The 20,057-nt window shown below is 39.1% G+C and overlaps 1 protein-coding gene and 1 pseudogene across 1 annotated transcript; both read left to right on the top strand.

The window, feature by feature from the left end:
• Window positions 1–9,007: 9,007 nt before the first annotated feature.
• On the top strand, window positions 9,008–17,405 carry LOC106985901 (tubulin alpha-1A chain-like; annotated as a pseudogene).
• A 99-nt stretch (window positions 17,406–17,504) lies between these two features.
• LOC113592415 (tubulin alpha chain-like) lies at window positions 17,505–18,115 on the top strand. Its single transcript, XM_027052095.2, has one exon. It carries the CDS (start codon window positions 17,639–17,641, stop codon window positions 18,107–18,109), a length of 471 nt encoding a protein of 156 aa, XP_026907896.1. The 5' UTR covers window positions 17,505–17,638; the 3' UTR covers window positions 18,110–18,115.
• Window positions 18,116–20,057: the final 1,942 nt, after the last annotated feature.

The raw sequence follows: 20,057 nt of genomic DNA, 5'->3' as shown, positions 1-20,057 counted from the left end.
TTCCACTGCTACTTCTAATGTTTTCAACAAGTCTACTTTCAAATAGGATGAAGTATTGTGGCAACAACCAGATAAAGCAGATAAAATACAAATATATTTTTACTAGTTTTTTTTTTTTTTAATGTTTATTTTTGAGAGCGAAAATGCGAGCCGGGGAAGGGCAGAGAGAGAGGGAGAGAATTCCAAGCAGGGTCCACACTGTCAACACAGAGCCCCAGTGCAGGGCTTGAACCCACAAACCGTGAGATCATGACCTGAGCCAAAGTCGGATGTTTAACCAACTGAGCCCAGGCGCCCCTTTAGTAGTTTTTTGTTGTTTTTAAAATGTGTATTTATTTGAGAGTGTGAACGGAGTAGGGGCAGAAAGAGAGAGAGAATCCCAAGCAGGCTTTGTGCTCCCAACACGGAGCCCGATGTGGGGCTTGATCCCACCAAACATGAGATCATGACCTGTGCTGAAATTAAGAGTCAGGTGCTCAACCGACCGAGCCACCCAGGTGCCCCTCAAAAATCATATTTTTAAAGGCATATTTGAACTGTGGAAGCAATGATGACTAAATGGACCAATATTCCAGAGGGAAATCTCAAGTTTTTGCGGTCATTTGAAGGTGATGTGGCAGATTAGCAACTTGAGAAGCTTCAAGTGCACACAGCTGGTTCCCTCTCCTGGGACATTTGCTGAATTTTAGGGCTGTGCAGAACTCTGGGTGGTTAGAATAAAAGCTGAAAGAGTGAAGTATCTGCAGTGTCTGTGGTACTTAGGAATGAAAAGCCCACTAGAGACGGGCGACTGCCCAAAATAAGTGGCCAGTCTTCTCCTCAAGCCATCTGTGAAAAATTTGAAGCTGCATGAGGTAGGAGGTTAAGGAGACTAGGACCTACCAAGCCCTCAGATTTAAAAGCTTTAGGAGAGTCCTGCCTAAAATACAAAGGCTAAACAAGGCTAACATGAGGCTTATTAAAAATGCAGTGTAGCTCTGAGCCAGCTCAAACTTATGGGACTGAGGTGATTAGCACCTCAAACAGAGGAAAGGAGAAACTCTCTGGTAGAAGGTAATGTAACCTAGAGCCCCTGTGGTTCTTTTAAACATGATGTCTGGTACATAATTGAAAAACAAATTACTAGGCATGTGAAGGACAGGAACATATATAGATATACTTCATTTTAGTGTGCTTTGCAGATACTTTTTTTTTTTTTAAACAAATTGAAGGTTTGTGGCGACCCTGTGTTGAACAATTCTATCTGTGCCATTTTCCCAACAGTATTTGCCCACTGTATGTCTTTGTGTCACATTTTGGTGATTCTCATAATATTTATTTTTCGTTAATATTATATTGAATTGCTGCAATCTCATGATAAAATTTTAACAGATGAGGAGTTGCTTCTTATCAATGAGCAAAGAAGGTGGTTCCTTGAGATGGGATCTAGTCTTGGTGAAGATGCCGTGAAGATTGTTGAAATGACAAAGGATTTAAATTATTACATAAACTTAGTTGACAAAGCAGTGGCAGGATTTGAGAGTGCTGACTCTAATTTTGAAGGAAATTCTACTCTGGGTATAAAGCTATCAAACAGCATCATATGCTATAGAGAAATCATTCTTGAAAGGAAGAGTCAATTGATGGGTCAAACTTCTTTATCTTAAGAAATTGCCACAGCCACCCCAGCCTTCAGCAACGACCACCCTGATCAGTCAGCAGCCATCAACAGCAAGGCAAGATCCAATACCAGCAAAAAGGTTATGAGTCACTGAAGGCCCAAGTGGTGGTTGGCATTTTTTTTTTTTTTAGCAATAAAGTATTTTAAAAACTAAGGTGTGTGGTTTTTTTTTAATAGAAATTAACAACATAGCACACTTTATAGACTGAAGAGTAAACATAACATATGCACTGGGAAACAAAAAAAAAATCATTTGACTTGCTTTCTTGCGATATTGTGCTTTACTGTAGTGGTCTGGAACTGAATCCACAGTATCTCTGAGGTATGCCTGTAATCAATAAGAGACAAAACAGACGAGAGAAGCAGACATACAGGTGCCTAGATATTGGGGGTTTTAGACAAGGATTTTGATGTATGGTTAATATGTTAAAATACAGGAAAGAATGGAAGAAAAAACCATTTCAACTAGTAAGAAGAATCTATAAAAAAGGCAAGTGGCTATTCTAGAATTGAAAACACCATATCTGAAATTAAGAATTGAATAGATGGACTAAACACAAATTGAATACATAACTAGAGATAGTAAACTGGAAGGTGAATCAATAACAAAAATACTGAAACAGAGATGGGGGAGGGGAGAGAAAGAGAGGAAAAATATGCCATGGTCTGAATGACGACTTTGACTCTTGTTGTTCTATTCAGAAAGCTCTCCTGTTCCCCCCGCCCCGCCAAGGAGGACTACTACCTTTCCTTCAGATTCTGGCTGATGGTCACCTGGGGACCTTTCTTGACTGCCTTATCTAACACAGGTGCCCTTATTCTTATCCCACCATCTTGTTTCCCTCTGCTTTGAATTTAGCCTCAAAGTCCACTTAGATGAAGTCTAAAAAGAGCCCACACTCTTAAGCAATAATTTAAAACATGCTTTTTCAAAAGGTTTGCTTTTAACAAGTTGGGAGATAGTAAAGACAGTTTAAAAATGTAAAAAAAGAATTATCTGACACTTCAAAAATGGATAGAATCGATATCCAATAACAGTCTAAGCAAATCTATGTATGACTTTGAAGACATTATAATCATGCTTTTGGAAATTAGTTCGTGATGGAATTGTTCACCTAAAAAGAACAGAAAACTTAGTTCTGTTTACTACATGGACTAGAGGACAGACAAGTAAAATAAAATTATGACTCAGAAATAACCACTAATAAGACAGATCAAGGAATACATGGATCAATGGAACAGTACAGAGAGCCAGAAATAAGCCCTCGCCTATATGGTCAATTAATTTATGACAAAGGAGGGAAGAATATATAATGGAGAAAAGACATCTCAATAAGTGCTGTTGGGGAAATGACCACTTTCTTGCATGATACACAAAAATAAACTCAAAGACTTAAAATGTGAGACCTGAAATCTTAAAACTCTTAAAAGGAAACATAGGCAATAATCTCTTGGCCATTTGCCTTGGCGACATTTGCTAGACATGTCTCCTTAGGAAAGGGAAACAAAAGCAGAAATAGACTATCGGTACTATACCAAAATAAAAAGCTTTTGAACAGCAAAGGAAATCAACAAAATGAAAAGGCGACCTAGTGAATGAAAGAAGATATTTACATTCAGTATGTCCAATAAGGGGTTAATAGCCAAGATATATAAAGAACTTGTTCAACTCAATGCTAAAGAAGTTGAATAATCTAATTTAAAAATGGGCAGAGAACCTGAGTAAACGTTTTTCCAAAGGTATACAGATGGCTAACAGACATATGAAAAGATACTCAACATCACTAATCATCAGGGAAATGCAAGTCAAAACCAAAATGAGATACCACCTTACACCTGTCAAAATAGTACTGAAAAGACAAGAAATAACTAGTGTTGGTGAGGATGTGGAGAAAAGAGAACTTTCATGCACTGATAGTGGTAATGTAAATTGGTGCAACCACTGTGGTAAATAGTGTGGAGGTTCCTCAAGAAAGTAAAAATAGAAATACCACATGATGCAGTAATTCTACTGGGGATCTACCCAAAGAAAAATGAAAACACGAGTTTGAAAAGATATATGCATCTACATGTATATTGCAGCATTTTTTACAATAGCCAAGATATGGAAACAACTCAAGTGTCCATGGACAGGTGAATGGATAAATATGTGCTATATACCTACAATGGAATATTACTCAGAAATGAGATCTTACCATTTGAAACAATATGGATGGACCAAGAGACTATTATGCTAAGTGAAAAAAGTCACAGGTAAATACCATGTTATTTCACTTATATGTGTAATCCAAAAAATATAAGAACTAGAATCATAAATACAGTAAATAAAGTGGTGGTTGCGAGAGAGCAGGGGGTTGAGGAAGTGGGCAAAATAGATGCAAACTTCCAGTTATAAAATAAAAAAGTCCTAGGGATAGACGTACAGCATAAGAGGTGCTTGGATGGCTCAGTCAGTTGAGTGTGTGACTCTTGATTTTGGCTTGGGTCATGGTCATGGGGTCAAGCCCACATTTTCTCTCGCTTCCTCTCCCTCTGTCCCTCTCCCCTGCTCATGCTCTCTCTCTAAAAAAAGTACAGGATGAGGAATATAGTCAATAATACTATAATAATGTATGGTGACGGATGTAACTACATTTATGATGAGCACACAGCATAATGTACAGAATGGTTGAATCACTGTGCTGTAGACCTGAAGCTAATATAGCATTGTATGTCAACTATACTTCAATTAAAAAAAAATTGTTACTCAGAAATAACTACTGATAACATTTCAGTGTATGTCTTTCCAGGATATTTTTAATGCACGCACATACACACATACATACTTATATATTTTAACATGATCATATTCTGATATCTGTAATTGTATTTTTGAAAGTCACAATATATTGAATACATCCCCACACCAATAAATATAAAACTACATTTTAATAAGTGCATTTTGTCCCATTTTATGGACATACATGGTGATGTAAAACCCAACTAGATGCTATTAGAAATTTAGGAATTTTGCAGTTTTTCACTAGAGCTTGAAACTGAGATGACAAATGTTACTTATACAAGCTTCAATGAAGAGCTCTTTCATAAAAGCTCAGAAAAAAATTGCTAGGTTAGGAGTTATGAATATTCTTGTTTTGGGCACATATTGCTTATCTGTCCTCCAGAAAAGTTGTATTAATTTATGCTGCCATCAACAACCTGAAGAATACTGCACCCTCAACAATGCTGGGGCATTTCATTCCTTTTAATACACAGTGTAGCAGCATACGAACACTGACTGCAAAATAAATTACATGAGTGTGTGACAGAGGAGGCAGGCTGTGAGGTGAAGGAAGAGGGCTGAGGGGCTGGGAGAGGAGAGAATAGGAATACATATCCATTAAACTGAAGTTCTCTTGACATGCCTGTCATGGTGGGATATCTTGCTATGCTGAGTGGGACTCCAGTGCTTAGAAAACAGACATTTTGATACATGCAAATTTTGCCTTATACAATCCCTTAAAACTCAGCCCTTGTTTTAACCTAGGCCTCCACTGAAATACTAAGTAAACAAGAAAAGGCATACAATGCATTGAAAAGTTTTTTTAAAGTCTATTTGAGAGAGCATGAACGGGGGAGGGGCAGAAAGCGAGAATCTCAAGCAGGCTTTGTGCTGTCAGCACAGAGCCAGACATGGGGCTTGATCTCATGAACTGTGAGATAACGACTTGAGCTGATAGTGCTTAACTGACTGAGCCATTCAGGTGCCCCTGCACTGAAAAGTTTTAAATGTTTAAATCAATACCTACTATGGGCCAAGTACTAGGAGTAAAATAGTGAAAAACTGAGACAAAGTTCTCCCCTTACCAAAGCTTACGGTTTAGAAGGCAAGATATGTATTTAAACAGGCAACACTGTGTCTGATCAGTGTGTTAAAGCAGACAGAGGGTTCAGAACCAAGGGTGAACAGGCCAGGTTAAGGTCCAGAGAGAGAGTGCAAAGATGGGTGTAGCAAGGAAGGCAGCCCAGAAAGACAGCTAAGAGTTTGAGTGTGGAAGGCCATGTAAAAGGAATTTATCTTAATGGAGGAAAAGCCAGTGGAAGACTTAAAAGTGAAATGTAATACAATGGGATTAGTACTTTGATGGGTCACCCTGGGAACAGTATGAAGAACAGATTAAGGGAAAGCAAGATACATAAACAATATTGTTCATGGCAGTGTTGTTTATTATAAAATATCTGGAGGGGGAAATGACTGAATACAGTACATCCATATGGATGTACATATGGATGGACAGATGTATAGGTATATATAAATACTAAGCAGTTGTTAAGAATGAAAAATTAACTACACATACTGGGGTGCCTGACTGTGAGGCCTTCAGCTTTGCTTTTGTTTTTCAAGATTGCTTTGGCTATGTGGGGTACCTGGGTGGCTCAAGCAGTTAAGCAAGCATCGGACTTGATTTCGGCTCAGGTCATGATCTCATGGTTCTTGAGATAGAGCCCCGCATCGGGCTCTGTGCTAATGGCGAGGAGCCTGCTTGGGATTCTCTCTCCCTCGCTCTCTGCGTCTCCCCACTCACTCACTCACTCTGTCTCTCAAATAAACTTCAGGAAAAAAAAAAAAAAGATTGCTTTGGCTATGCACGGTTTTTTTTGCGGTTCCATACACATTTTAGGTTTGTTCTAGCTCTGTGAAAACTGTTGGTATTTTGATAGGCATTGTGTTAAATATGTAGATTGCTTTGGGTAGTATTGACATTTTAACAGTATTTGTTCTTCCTATCCATGAGCCTTTGTGTCATCTTCAATTTCTTTCATTAGTGTTTTATAGTTTTCATAATACATGTCTTTCACCTCTTTGGTTAGGTTTATTCCTATGTATCTATTGGTTTTGGTGCAATTGTAAATGGGATTCCTTAATTTCTCTCTCTGCCACATCATTATTGGTATATAAATGCAATGGATTTCTGTACACTGATTTTATATCCTGTGACTTTACTGAGATCAGGTATCAGTTCTAGCAGGTTTTTGGTGGAGTCTTTCAGGTTTTCTCTATGGGTTTCAGGTCATCTGCAAAGAGTGAAAGTTTGACTTGTTTCTTGCCTATTTGGATGCCTTTTATTCCTTTTCATTGTCTGATTACTGAGGCTACAAATTCCAGTACTATGTTATGTTACTGTTATTTAACAGTAGTGAGAGTGGACATCCTTGTGTTGTTTCTGATCATAGTGGAAAAGCTCTGCCTTTCCCCATTGAGGATGGTATTGGCTGTGGGTTAATATATGGCCTTTATTATGTTGAGGTATGTTCTTCTAAACCTGCTTCGTTAAGTTTTTTTTTTTTTATCATGAATGGATGCTGTACTTTGTCAAATGCTTTTTCTGCATCTATTGAAATGATCATATGGCTCTCATCCTTTTTTTAAATTAATGTGTATCATGTTGATTGACTTGCGAATATTGAACAATGCTTGCAACCCAGGAGTAAATTCCTCTTGATTGTGGTGAGTGATTTTTTAAATATATTGTTGGATTTGACTTGCTAGTATTTTATTGAGAATTTTTGCATCCATATTCATTAAGGATATTGGCTGTAGTTCTTGTTTTTAGTGGAGTCTTTATCTGGTTTTGGGTTTGGGGTAATTCTGGCCTCATAGAATAAATCTGGAAGTTTTCCTTCATTCAGAAAGTAACTCTTAAAAAAACCAAAGAACACTTTACACTTCGGATGCTCTGAGGGCAGCTCCATTAACTTAGCTATAAGTAAATAAGCAGAAATTAAAACCAGCCCACCCACTCCTCCCTTCCTTTGATGGTGGAAGTATCTTCTTCGAGATAACATTAATACATCTCTCTGTGCTCCAGACACCTGCAACCCCTTCTCAGGAACTTTGTGTGATTGACTGTCTCTCTTCTTACATCTGCATATTTAATCTCTCCAAACTGGGTGTATTACGTTAGGACTTAAACATGTTCTAGTTTCCCATTACTTTAAAAATCTTTTGCCATGGACGCATGGATGGTTCAGTAGATTAAGCGCCCATCTCTTGATTTTGGCTCATGACCTCCCAGTTTGTGGGTTCAAGCCTCGCGTCAGGCTCCGCAATGACAATGTGGAGCCTGCTTGGGATTCTCGCTCTCTCATCCTCTGCCTCTCCTCCAGTTGTGCACGTGCACTCTCTCAAAATAAATTAAAAAAAAATCTTTTGCCTTGGCCACATCTTTCTGTAATTACTACACTTTGTCCTATTCACACTTGTCTATATTCAGTCTTTACTTATTTGTCCTTTATTGATTACTAAACCTACCCAACCTACCATCCATCCTTAATGTATTATTTCCAACTAAGGTTAACAGTATTCCTCATGTTGCTCTATGATATGTTCACTTTTTAAGACTTCATCATCTAATCTGACCTCTAAAGAGCATTTAGAAGAACTGACTTTACCTTCCTTCTTGAGACACTGGTTTGTCTTGGTTTGGCAAAACTCCAGTCTTTCTGGTTTTCCTTTTACCTACTAAGACTCCTTTATTCAGCCTACCTTTAAATAGAGCAGGTCTTCATGGTCAGTAGCAGACATTCTCTTCTCACACCATCCACTTTCTCTCTGCAATGTTAGTTGCCTCCACAAGACCTACTGTAGTCTATCTACTGATGTTGCTAAAATTGTATCTTCATCCTGGACACGTCCTCTGGTCCAGAAGTGCAGCCTGTTCATCTGGATGTCTCAAACTCTATAAAGTTAACATGACAAAAACTGCAGCTACTGCCTCTTTCTTCCATCATAGACTCCTCTATATTTTGTTTCTTAATATATTAGAGCCAAGCTAGTCAGTTTTTATAGGACCAACTAGCAAAATCTCATGGGCTTCATTCAGCAATTAAAATTGTAACGTCTCCTTTCTCTGAAAACTTGATTACTAATACTGAAATGTTTGGGATTCCCTGCTTCTCTGATCACTTGGTTCAGTGACCTTGGTTCCATCATCATTTCTAGCCTAAGCACAAGAGTTCTGTAAATATTCTTCTATTCCTCCCTTCCCTATGTTCCTATCCAAACACATGCATCAAACATAAAATATTTAACTCTACATACCTCTGTGACCTTTTTCTTTTTTGTGTGTGGTCTTTTTTCTTTTTAAAAAACAAGGTTACTCTGTTGACTGTATATACATACATATATATGTGTGTGTGTGTGTGTATATATATATATATATATATATATATATATATATATATATATTAATAAGGTTACTTTTCTCACATAAAAATATCCAAATACAAGCAGTATACTGCTGGCACAGCTATTTAAATAGGTCTCTGAGGAACCAGGATCTCCTTCTTTTATACCATCCTTAGGCCATGGCTATCATTCTCAAGGCCACAGATGGCTCTTTGAGCTCTAGGAATGGAAAACTCGAAGGGAAAACAATGGAGAAGGTATAAAAGGTGAAGTGCAAAAGGCAAAGAGAAAAAGCTACATAGGTCTGTTTCCAGTGATAGTAGTTTTGATTCTCAAGATGAGGAAAATGGCTACACTTGGCTGCAAGGAGACTGCGAGGAGTTTTATACCTGGACATATTGCTAGTGTGAGCCAAAATAGGGTTATCAGTAGGAAAAGATGAGATGGATGTCTGACTGACTAGTAACAGTATCTGCCACAACAGGCCAGAAAGAAAATACCAATAAAGTAGTATCAGATACTCCAGCTACTCTAAATATAATGCAATTAACTTAGAAATCATTAAGAACATAACTGCAAACTTCAAATCATATTTTAAAAAGCATAATTCTAAACCCATATAGATTCAAAAAGTTGTGATACATTTATACATTTAGAATTAAACTAACACAGACCAAAATGTATTACATTGCTGAAGAGGTGTTTTAGAGGACTATATAGTGTTACATGCTTATTTTGGATAACAAACACTGTAACAATGAGTTGGAGTTCACTTGAAGACAATGAAAAAAGCAATTCTACATTCATAACATTTATAGAGTTTCTCTCCCAGTATGAATTCTCTTGTGCATAGTAAGTGAACAACTCCAACTGAAGGCTTTTCCACATTGAATACATTCATAGGGTTTTTCACCAGTGTGAGTTCTCGTGTGTCTCCTAAGGCAAGAGGAAACACTGAAGGTCTTCCCACATTCGTTACATTGATAGGATTTCTCTCCAGTATGAGTTCTCACATGTACCCTAAGGGATGAGAAACCCTAAAAACGTTCCCACAGTCATTGGATTCATAGAGATTCTCTTGAGTGTGTATTTTCTTGTGAACTTTAAGGTGCGAGCTTGTTGTAAAGGCTTTTCCACAGCCACTGCATTCATAGTTTCTCCCCAGTGTGCATTCTCTTGTGCACTATATGATAACTTGTGCCAAAGGATTTTCCACAATGATTACATTCATAAGGTTTCTCTCTGGTGTGAGTTCTCACATGAACCTTAACAGATGTTTTCTGACTGAATGCTTTTCCACATTGATTACACTCATACACCCATGTGACTTTTCTTGTGCAAAATAAGATTAGAATTTCTTTTGAATGCTTTCCCACATTGATTACATGATATTTCTTTTCACTAGGAGTTTGCTCTTGTTGCCTAAGGGATGGATAATGACAAAAAGCCTTGCTTTTATTACATTCATAGGGATTAAATTGTTATATATAGGAAGCATATTATTATGTTTGAAGTGTATGCCATATTTGAAACATGCATACTCTTTTTGTGCTGTTTGAGTTTTTTCCAAGGTGTCACAGAGCTCTACCATATGTATGACTTTCACAGAGATTCCCAGTTTCTTGTAATTGTTTAAGACTGATTTTTTTAAAAAACATTTATTTATTTTGAGAGACAAAGCATGAGCAGGTGAGGGGCGGAGAGAGAGAGAGACATACAGAATCTGAAACAGGCTCCAGGCTCTGAGCACAGAGCCTGATGCAGGGCTCAAACCCATGAACCATGAAATTATGACCTGAGCCTAAGTTGGACGTTTACCTGACTGAGCCACCCAGGCACCCCAAGATTGAATTACGTTCTTTTAAAAATTTTTTTTTTCACATTTATTTTTGAGAGATAGAGAGAGACAGAGCACAAGTGGGGGAGGGGCAGAGAGACAATGAGACACAAAATTCAAAGCAGGCTCCAGGCTCTGAGCTGTCAGCACAGAGTCCAATGCGGGGCTTGATCTCACAAACCGTGAGATCATGATCTGAGCTGAAGTCAGATGCTTAACTGACTGAGCCACCCAGCCACCCCAGATTGAATTATATTTCAAACACTCAATACTAAGTAGCATTTATGGCAATGTTTAGTGGAGACTCTCTTGAAAAAAACAAGTTTTGATTTAAGTTTAGAGTTTTCCTCTAATTCATGATGGTCATAGAATCTCTCCTGAGATGCTGTTTTCTTTTGGATCACTTGCCTCATATTTCTCCCTGGGATCTTGCACTGTTTTCTGGTCTTATGGAATTCTTGGTCTTCAGTTAATGTGGAAGACCAATCATCCATTATGAATCTTATCATTTTCACTGCACTGGAGGATTTTTCCTTACAAATATTCTGCTTAAGAGTGGAGTCTTTTAAGTTGAATTTACTAGACTGGATAGGTGCCTTGGGGAAATCGCTTTGTCATAGTTTATATATATATATATATATATATATATATATATATATATATATATATATATATATTTTTTTTTTTTTTTTTTTTGAGACAGAGAGAGACAGAGCACGAGTGGAGGAGGGGTAGAGAGAGAGGGATACACAGAATCCCAAGCAGGCTCCAGGCTCTGAGCTGTCAGCACAGAGTCTGATACGGGGCTCGAACCCACGAGCTGCGAGATCATGACCTGAGCCAAAGTCAGATGCTCAACTGACTGAGCCACCCAGTCGCCCCTCTTTCTCATAGTTCTTATCTCTTCTTTACCCAACAGGGAGATCACAGTAGGCTTCTGTAATTGATATTCCACTGAGATAAGATTTATATAGCTTCCCAACATCACATCTCTGTAAATTCTTCTCTGAGCAGAATCAAGCATCATCCACCCCTGGGTGAACTCCCCAGCCACATCCTTAAAGGTCACTGGTCCCTGTAACCACGTTGTGGGAAATCAAGCCATCATCCTTTCTTCCTCAGTGTTTCTCACATAGAAATAGAGTCCTGTGTCGACAGAGCCCTTATGGAGGACAGGTTAATGGCTGCCATCTTGAGAGTCTAAAAGTGATATCTGCTTGCACAACAGAGCAGAGAGATCAGGATATTTCTTTTTTCTCTGATCCAACCACAGCATGGATACATTTCACTGGGTATCCTCCCTGCAGCCAAAGAGGCAGGTTCAGGTGAAAGAATAAAGGTGGAAACAGGGCTCCATAGGTGGCAAGGTAAAAAGAAAAATTGTAGACCCCCCTCAACTACCCCAGCAGGGTTTGGCCAGCTTAAAATCTTTTTTTTTTTTTTAATGTTTTTATTTATTTTTGAGACACAGAGAGATGCTCAACTAACTGGAGCCACCCAGGTGCCCTTAAAATCTTTACTAGGATTTGTAGTCACATGCAAAATAGTCATCGTGGTTTCTCTGGTTTCTCCTGGAGACTATTTGTCAGTAATGGGTGGGAGAAGCATGCATTATTATTATTTTTTAAAGTTTTTCCATTTCTTTCAAGAGAGAGAGAGAAAGAACAGGGGAGGGGAGGAGAGAGGGAAAGAGAATCCCAGGCAGGCTCTGTGCTGTCAGCACAGAGTCTAATAAGGGGCTCGATCCCCCGAGCCACAAGATCATGACTTGAGCCAAAATCAAGAGTCAGACACTCAACTGACTGAGCTACTCAGGTGCCCCAGGAGCATGCATTATTAAAAGAAAAAAGATTAAAACTAAAGAGAATCAGCTAAAAGAAGCATGGTTGTTTAATTTTGTGTGTACTTTTTAGTTACCTTCTGAAATGGAAAAATAATTTTCCTGTTAAACACAACTATTTTAGGTAGGCTTACTTTTCTACATAGCACTTGATGTTTTTAACTGAATAACACACATGATCAACAACACTGATGATGTGGCTGCTACTCTACTCAGGAATTTTATTAAAGTTGTTAAAGGTAGATATGTGACTTTGAAACAAATGTTCATTTGTTTACCTCCAATTCAGTCTCTCTTCCCAAAGTCTGTATTTTCTCATGATAATTTATTCTATCTAGAAATTGAATGGGATCTACAAAGAAGCACAAACCATGATCCAAATGTTGGGAAGAAGGTCATAACAATGTTAATTAGATGGTATAACACTTTCCTAAATAATTTTTACAATAGCTTTAAAATAAATTTAAAAAAAACCAGTGTGTATACAAAAAATTAGTGCTTAGGGAGACTTTAAGGATCACAACAAATCATGCAATAATTTATTAGGTTAATATTTTTACAAGTCTCACTTTTTGAAGATTTGATGATAACCTCCAAATGAGAGCCCCCATCTCAATACAATAGAGTTAAGTTTTAATGGGAAAAAATACAGAATTGGCATTTATTTTTATTTTATTTTATTTTGTTTATTTTATTTTTTAAAATTTTCATCCAAAGTAGTTAGCATATAGTGCAACAATGATTTCAGGAGTAGATTCCTTAGTGCCCCTTACCCATTTAGCCCATTCCCCCTCCCACAACCCCTCCAGTAACCCTGTTTATTCTCCATATTTATGAGTCTCTTCTGTTTTGTTCCCCTCCCCGTTTTTATATTATTTTTGTTTCCCTTCCCTTATGTTCACCTGTTTTGTCTCTTCAAGTCCTCATATGAGTGAAGTCATATGATATTTGTCTTTCTCTAATTTCACTTAGCATAATACCCTCCATTTCCATCCACGTAGTTGCAAATGGCAAGATTTTATTCTTTTTGATTGCCGAGTAATTCTCCATTGTGTGTGTGTGTATATCTATCTATCTATCTATCTATAGATAGATAGATAGATAGATATCTATCTATCTATCTATATATATATCATTCATCCATCGATGGACATTTGGACTCTTTCCATACTTTGGCTATTGTTGATAGTGCTGCTATAAACATTGGGGTACATGTGTCCCTTTGAAACAGCACAACTGTATCCCTTGGATAAATACCTAGTAGTGCAATTGTCATAGGGTAGTTCTATTTTTAGTTTTTTGGGGAATCTCCATACTGTTTTCCAGAGTGGCTGCACCAGATTGCATTTCAAAAGCAGTGCAAAAGAGATCCTCTTTCTTCGCATCCTCGCCAACATCTGTTGTTGCCTGAGTTGTTAACGTTAGCCATTCTGACAGGTGTAAGGTGGTATCTCTTTGTGGTTTTCATTTGTATTTCTCTGATGATGAGTGAAGTTGAGCATTTTTTCATGTGTTGGTTGGCCATCTGGATGTCTTCTCTGGAGAAGTGTCTATTCATGTCTTTTGCCCATTTCTTCACTGGATTATTTGTTTTTTGGGTGTTGAGTTTGATAAGTTGGCATTTTTATTTAGACAAATATCTTTGACAGGTAGATTCTATGTCCTTAAAACCAGAAAGGTCTGTCTCTTTGGGGTAAACCATATAGAAATAGATTTCCATCTGATTTGTTGATTCCTGTATTCCAAGTACCTAGAACATTTCCCAGCATATGTCAGACACTCAACAAATATTTATCGAATAAGCTGAATGAGTCCACAGCAATTAAGGTTTTGTGAAGGAGGTCCTCCCACCCCCCCCCCCCCATCCCCCATCCATACCCTTCTTTCAGGAGCAAAACAAAATTAGAAAGTTATGTTTCCTGTTCAAAAAAGGAACTTACTTTGCCTTCTGGTTAAAGCTTTTTAAGTTAAGAATTATACTCTGGACTTGCTCCTTAATTCCCCAAGTTTCATTTCTTTTCTAGTTACAGAACTAATAAGAAAAACTAAATGACTTTAGGGACAAACAGGAAAAAAATATTTGAATAAATGGAGACATTCATCATGATCATGGATCCAATATTATATTGGTTTCAATTTTTCTCTGACCAGAACTGAATTGTATTTTCATTAATCTATATATTCAACAGGGACTTCTTGAAATGAGCATCTGATTTTTTAAGGTTTTATAGGAAAACAAAGCTACATGAATAACAAGGCAATTATTAAAATAGTGCTTTGCCCCTACTATATTTCAAAATGTGTTATAAATCTCTAGTAACTTAAACATACTAATAAGGAGGCAATAATAAAAAGTAAAACAGTAACTTTAGAAACAGGTTGATGTGTAGCTGGCCATTTCGTACATGATAAAGGCAGCAGTGTAAATCATGGGGGAAAAGGATGCACTAGTTATCAAAATGCTGTCAAGACAAATGACTATTTTTTGAGAAAAGCGTAAATTCTACTTCACATATTTCCAGAGAGAGGGGGAGAGAGAGGAGACACAGAATCCAAAGCAGGCTCCAGGCTCTGAGCTGTCAGCACAGAGCCCAAAGCAGGGCTTGAACCCATGAACTGCAAGATGATGACCTAAGCCAAAGTTGGATGCTTAACCTACTGAGCCACCCAGGTGCCCCAATTGTTTTAACTTTTAAAGGAGTTCTTATTAGAGATAGATTCTGAAATATTTACAATATATCGTGTAAAAGGTCTGCTTCAAAATAGTGATGGATACCAGGGTGTTCATTATCTTTTTTTTTTTAACATTCATTTATTTTGAGAGAGAGACAGGCTGAGGGAGAGACAGAATCACAAGTAGGCTCCACACTGTCAGCATAGACCCAATGTGGGGTTCAATCTCATGAATCTTGAGATCGTGACCTAAGATGAAATCAAGAGTCAGATTCTCAACAGTCTGAGCCACCCAGGTGCCCCATCATTACACTTTTTTTATGTTCTGAAATTTTCATAATATAAATCTAAAAATCATAAGAGAGAGATTTTACTCATAAAACATTAATAGGATGTATGGGTTATTATTTACATATAAAATCACAAATTAAGAGATCTTAAGAAATTTAAAATTATAACAGAAACCAAAAACAGGTAAAAAGGTTTAAAGATAAAGCTGAGGAACTTTTCCAGCAAGCAGACCTCCCAAAAGAGATAAGCAGTGAGAAAGAAAATGTAAGAAAATGATATGATCAATTTCAAAGGTTCAACACCAGATTATTCAGAGTTCCAGAAAGAAAAAAAAACAGGAGGAAGAGAGAAACAAATACAGGAGAAATTCCTAAAAACAGTGAAATACCTAAGCACTGACCCATTGAAACGGGCAATTTCTTAAAGACTGGAACTAAACATATCATCATGAAAGCTTTGAATACCAAAAATAAGATGATCTAAAAGTTCCAAGAGATGATAAACAGGTTACATACAAATCAGTAACAGGCATGACTTTTCAATGGTAACACTGTTCATTTTTTTTTTTTTAACGTTTATTTATTTTTGAGACAGAGGGAGACAGAGCATGAAAGGGGGAGGGTCAGAGAGAGAGGGAGACACAGAATCTGAAACAGGCTCCAGGCTCTGAGCTGTCAGCACAGAGCCCGACGTGGGGCTCAAACTCATGGACTGTGAGATCATGACCTGAGCCGAAGCTGGATGCTCAACCGGCTGAGCCACCCAGGCACCCCTGTTCTTTTTTTTTTTTTTTTTAAGTTTATTCATCCATCCTGAGAATGAGAGAACACAAACACCCCGTGCAAGTGGGGAAGGAGCAGAGAGAGAGAGGGAGAGAGAATCCCAACCTGGCTCCCTACGGTTAGCTCGGAGCCCAATGCAAGGCCTGACCCCACGAACCGTGAGATCATGATGTGAACCAAAACCAGGAGTTGGACATCCAACCGACTGAGTCACCCTGGCACCTCTTTATTGTTCCATTTCTATCTAGCTTTGCCTGCTTTCAAAATCCCGAGGGAAGGCAGGTTCTTACATCAACCACCTAAGACACATGCTGTAAGAAGCAACAGCCCCTCCCTGTCCTCCCCACCACCTGCTCAGTGGCCAGGTGAATACATCTCCATCCATGTTGGCCAGGTCGGCATCCAGTTGCACTGCCTGGAACAGGGCATCCCGCCCATTGGTCAGAACAATGGGGGAGGGGATGTGTCCTTCAACACCTTCTTCACTGAGATGGGTGCTGACAAGCATATGCCCAGGGCAGCGTTTGTAGACCAGGAAGCACTGGCACCTACCGCCGGCTCTTCCACCCTGAGCAGCCCATCACAGACAGGGGAAGTGATCCCGATAACTATGCCTGAGGGCACTACACCATCAGCAAGGAGATCACTGACCTTGTCTTGGACTGAATTCAGAAACTGGCTGACTTGTGCACGAGTCTTTGGGGCCTCTTGGTTTTCCACAGCCATGGAGGGGGAACTGGTTCCAGGTTCACCTCCTGCTGACGCAACTCTGTCGAGTCTGACAAGAAGTCCAAGCGGGAATTCTCCATTTACCCAGCCCCCAGGTTTCCACAGCTGTAGTTGAGCCCAACTCCATCCTCACTACCCACACCACCTTGGAGCACTCTGATTGTGTCTTCATGGTAGACAATGAGGCCATCTAGGACATCTGGTGTAGCAACCTCGATATCGAACATCCAACCCACGCTAACCTAAATAGGCTGACGGGTCAAATTGTGTCTTCCATCACTGCTTCCTTCAGATTTGATGGATCCCTGAATGTTGATCTGACAGATTCCAGACCAACCTGGGTGCTTTACCCCTGCGTCCACTTCCCTCTGGCCACATACGCTCCTTTCATCTCTGCTGAGAAAGCCTACCACGAACAGCTTTAAAAAAAATTTTTTTTTAATGTTTATTTTTGAGAGAGAGAGAGAGTGAAAGAGAGAGAGAGAGAGAGAGAGAGAGAGGGGAAGGCCAGAGAGAGAGGGAGACACAGAATCTGAAGCAGGCTCCAGGCTCTGAGCGGTCAGCACAGAGCCTGATGCAGGGCTCGAACTCACAAACCGCAAGATCATGACCTGAGCCGAAGTTGGACACTTACCTGAGCCACCCAGGCGCCCCTACCATGAACAGTTTTGAGCCAGCCAAGCAGACAGTGAAATGTGACCCTTGCCATGGTAAATACATGGCTTGCTGCCTGTTGTACTGTGGCCACGTGGTTCCCAAAGAGGTCAATGCTGCCACTGCCATCAGCAAGACCAAGCATACCGTGCCATTTGTGGACTGGTGCCCTACTGGCTTCAAAGTTGGCATTAATTACCAGCCTCCCACTGTGGTATCTGGTGGAGACCTGGCCAAAGTACAGCGAGCTGTGTGCACGGTGAGCAACACCACAGCCATTGCTGAGGCCTGGGCTCACCTGGACCGCAAGTTTGGCCTGATGTATGCCAAGCGTGCCTTTGTTCACTGGTATGTGGGTGAGGGCATGGAGGGAGGAGAGTGTTCTGAGGCCCACAAGGACATGGCTGTCCTTGAGAGGGATTATGAGGAGGTTGGTGTGGATTCTGTCGAAGGAGAGGGTGAAGAAGAATACTAAAGTTAAAAAAGCCACAAACGTGCTGCTTTTACAGGGAAGCTTATTCTGTTCTACACATTGAAAAGTTGTGCTCTGATCAGTTAATTTCATATACAATTACTGACCTATGCTTTAAAACACAATGAGACCCAAGCTGTCCATTTCTCTGATGGGTTTGAAAAAAGTATTCCCTGTTTTATTTATTTTATTTTATTTTTTTTAACGTTTATTTATTTTTGGGACAGAGAGAGACAGAGCATGAACGGGGGAGGGGCAGAGAGAGAGGGAGACACAGAATCGGAAACAGGCTCCAGGCTCCGAGCCATCCGCCCAGAGCCCGACGCGGGGCTCGAACTCACGGACCACGAGATCGTGACCTGGCTGAAGTCGGACGCTTAACCGACTGCGCCACCCAGGCGCCCCAAGTATTCCCTGTTTTAAATGAAAAGAAAAATTCTTAAGGAAAATAATTGCCTTTCCAGGACTTATACAGAAGGCCAAAATACCAAACAAATATGAGGACGAGATAAAGTATTTTGTAGTTATAAACAACTTAGCTCATATGGGCTCTTTTTCCAGAAGGTAATAAGATTATAATCTACCAAAAAGGAAAAAAAGCTTCCAGGAAATAAATCCAAAACAGAGATGAGCTGAGGGAATACATAAGCGTAAAGGGACGTCTCACAATGCCAGGAGGGTTATATATGCCTGGAGAGTAACGGATCTGTCAGACTTCAGGAGGCTCGAAGGCTCCTCAGAAAAATGGTAAGGCTGTATGACAGGTTTGACCTTGAGGAAAACAGAACTGAGAGGCATTTTACATGGACTTAGTGAAAACAAAGAAAATGAATAAGAAAGGCAATTACTAAAAATAGGAAGAGCAGAATTTGCACAAGAAAGAAACTTATGGTTCAGCACTAAACCATATAAATAACTGTATTTATACAGTTATTACAATGAAAGTACTGCACATGGATAGAACCAAAATTTGTGAGAGAACTACATTGTAACACTTGCAATATAATTGCATTATGGTTTAAGAATGTAGGAAGGATGGACATAATAAGATTCTCATTTAACGCAGTAAGAAATGGAAAAATGTCTCAAATTGATGAACTTAAAAAATACTGAAGACAGTTTAGGGGCGCCTGGGTGGCTCAGTCGGTTAAGCGTCTGACTCCGGCTCGGGTCATGATCTCGCGGTCCGTGAGTTCGAGCCCCGCATCGGGCTCTGTGCTGACAGCTCAGAGCCTAGAGCCTGTTTCAGATTCTGTGTCTCCCTCTCTCTCTGCCCCTCCCGTGCTTATGCTGTGTCTCTGTCTCAAAAATAAATAAACGTTAAAATAAAAAAAAAAATTAAAAAAAAATACTGAAGACAGTTTAAATAAGTGCAAACAGCTTAAAAATTTGAAAGTGGTTGCCATTGAGAAGAAGCAGGGACCTCTGTTTTTATTATGAGCCTTTTTAACATATTAGATATCTATTTATTTGTTCATTGCTTTTGAGAGAGAGAGAGAGAGAGAGAGCACATGCACACATGATCAGGGAAAGGGGGAGAGGGAGAGGGAGAGAATGTTAAGCAGGCTCCACACTCAGTGGAGAACCCTATGCAGGGCTCCATCCCATGACCCTAGGATCATGACCTGAGCAGAAATCAAGAGTGGGATGCTCAACCGACTGAGCCACTCAGGCACCCCAACATAATAGATTTTTTAAAAAATGTATATATATATTTCTTAAAAAGTAAATAAATTTCAGAGAAAATACATGAATTAGTCAACCAAATCAAGAAGTAGACAAACAGCAACAAAGTAAATTTAAAAATACAGAGTAAGTTACTGTACAGAAAACCAAAATACAAAGACATAAAACCAAACACAAAAACTATCAAAATCCACCTCTTTGAAAAGATTAACATAGATATATATAATGCAGGACTAATCTATAAAAAAAGGATGGCCCAGAAAAA

This window comes from Acinonyx jubatus, chromosome D3 (genome assembly GCF_027475565.1).
Source record: "Acinonyx jubatus isolate Ajub_Pintada_27869175 chromosome D3, VMU_Ajub_asm_v1.0, whole genome shotgun sequence".
In the NCBI taxonomy this organism is placed as follows: domain Eukaryota; kingdom Metazoa; phylum Chordata; class Mammalia; order Carnivora; family Felidae; genus Acinonyx; species Acinonyx jubatus.
This window is presented reverse-complemented; position numbering and strand designations above follow the sequence as displayed.

Excerpts from the sequence above, each read along its gene's own strand:
- LOC113592415 (XM_027052095.2), top strand. The coding sequence starts at position 17,639 with ATGAACAGTTTTGAGCCAGCCAAGCAGACAGTGAAATGTGACCCTTGC.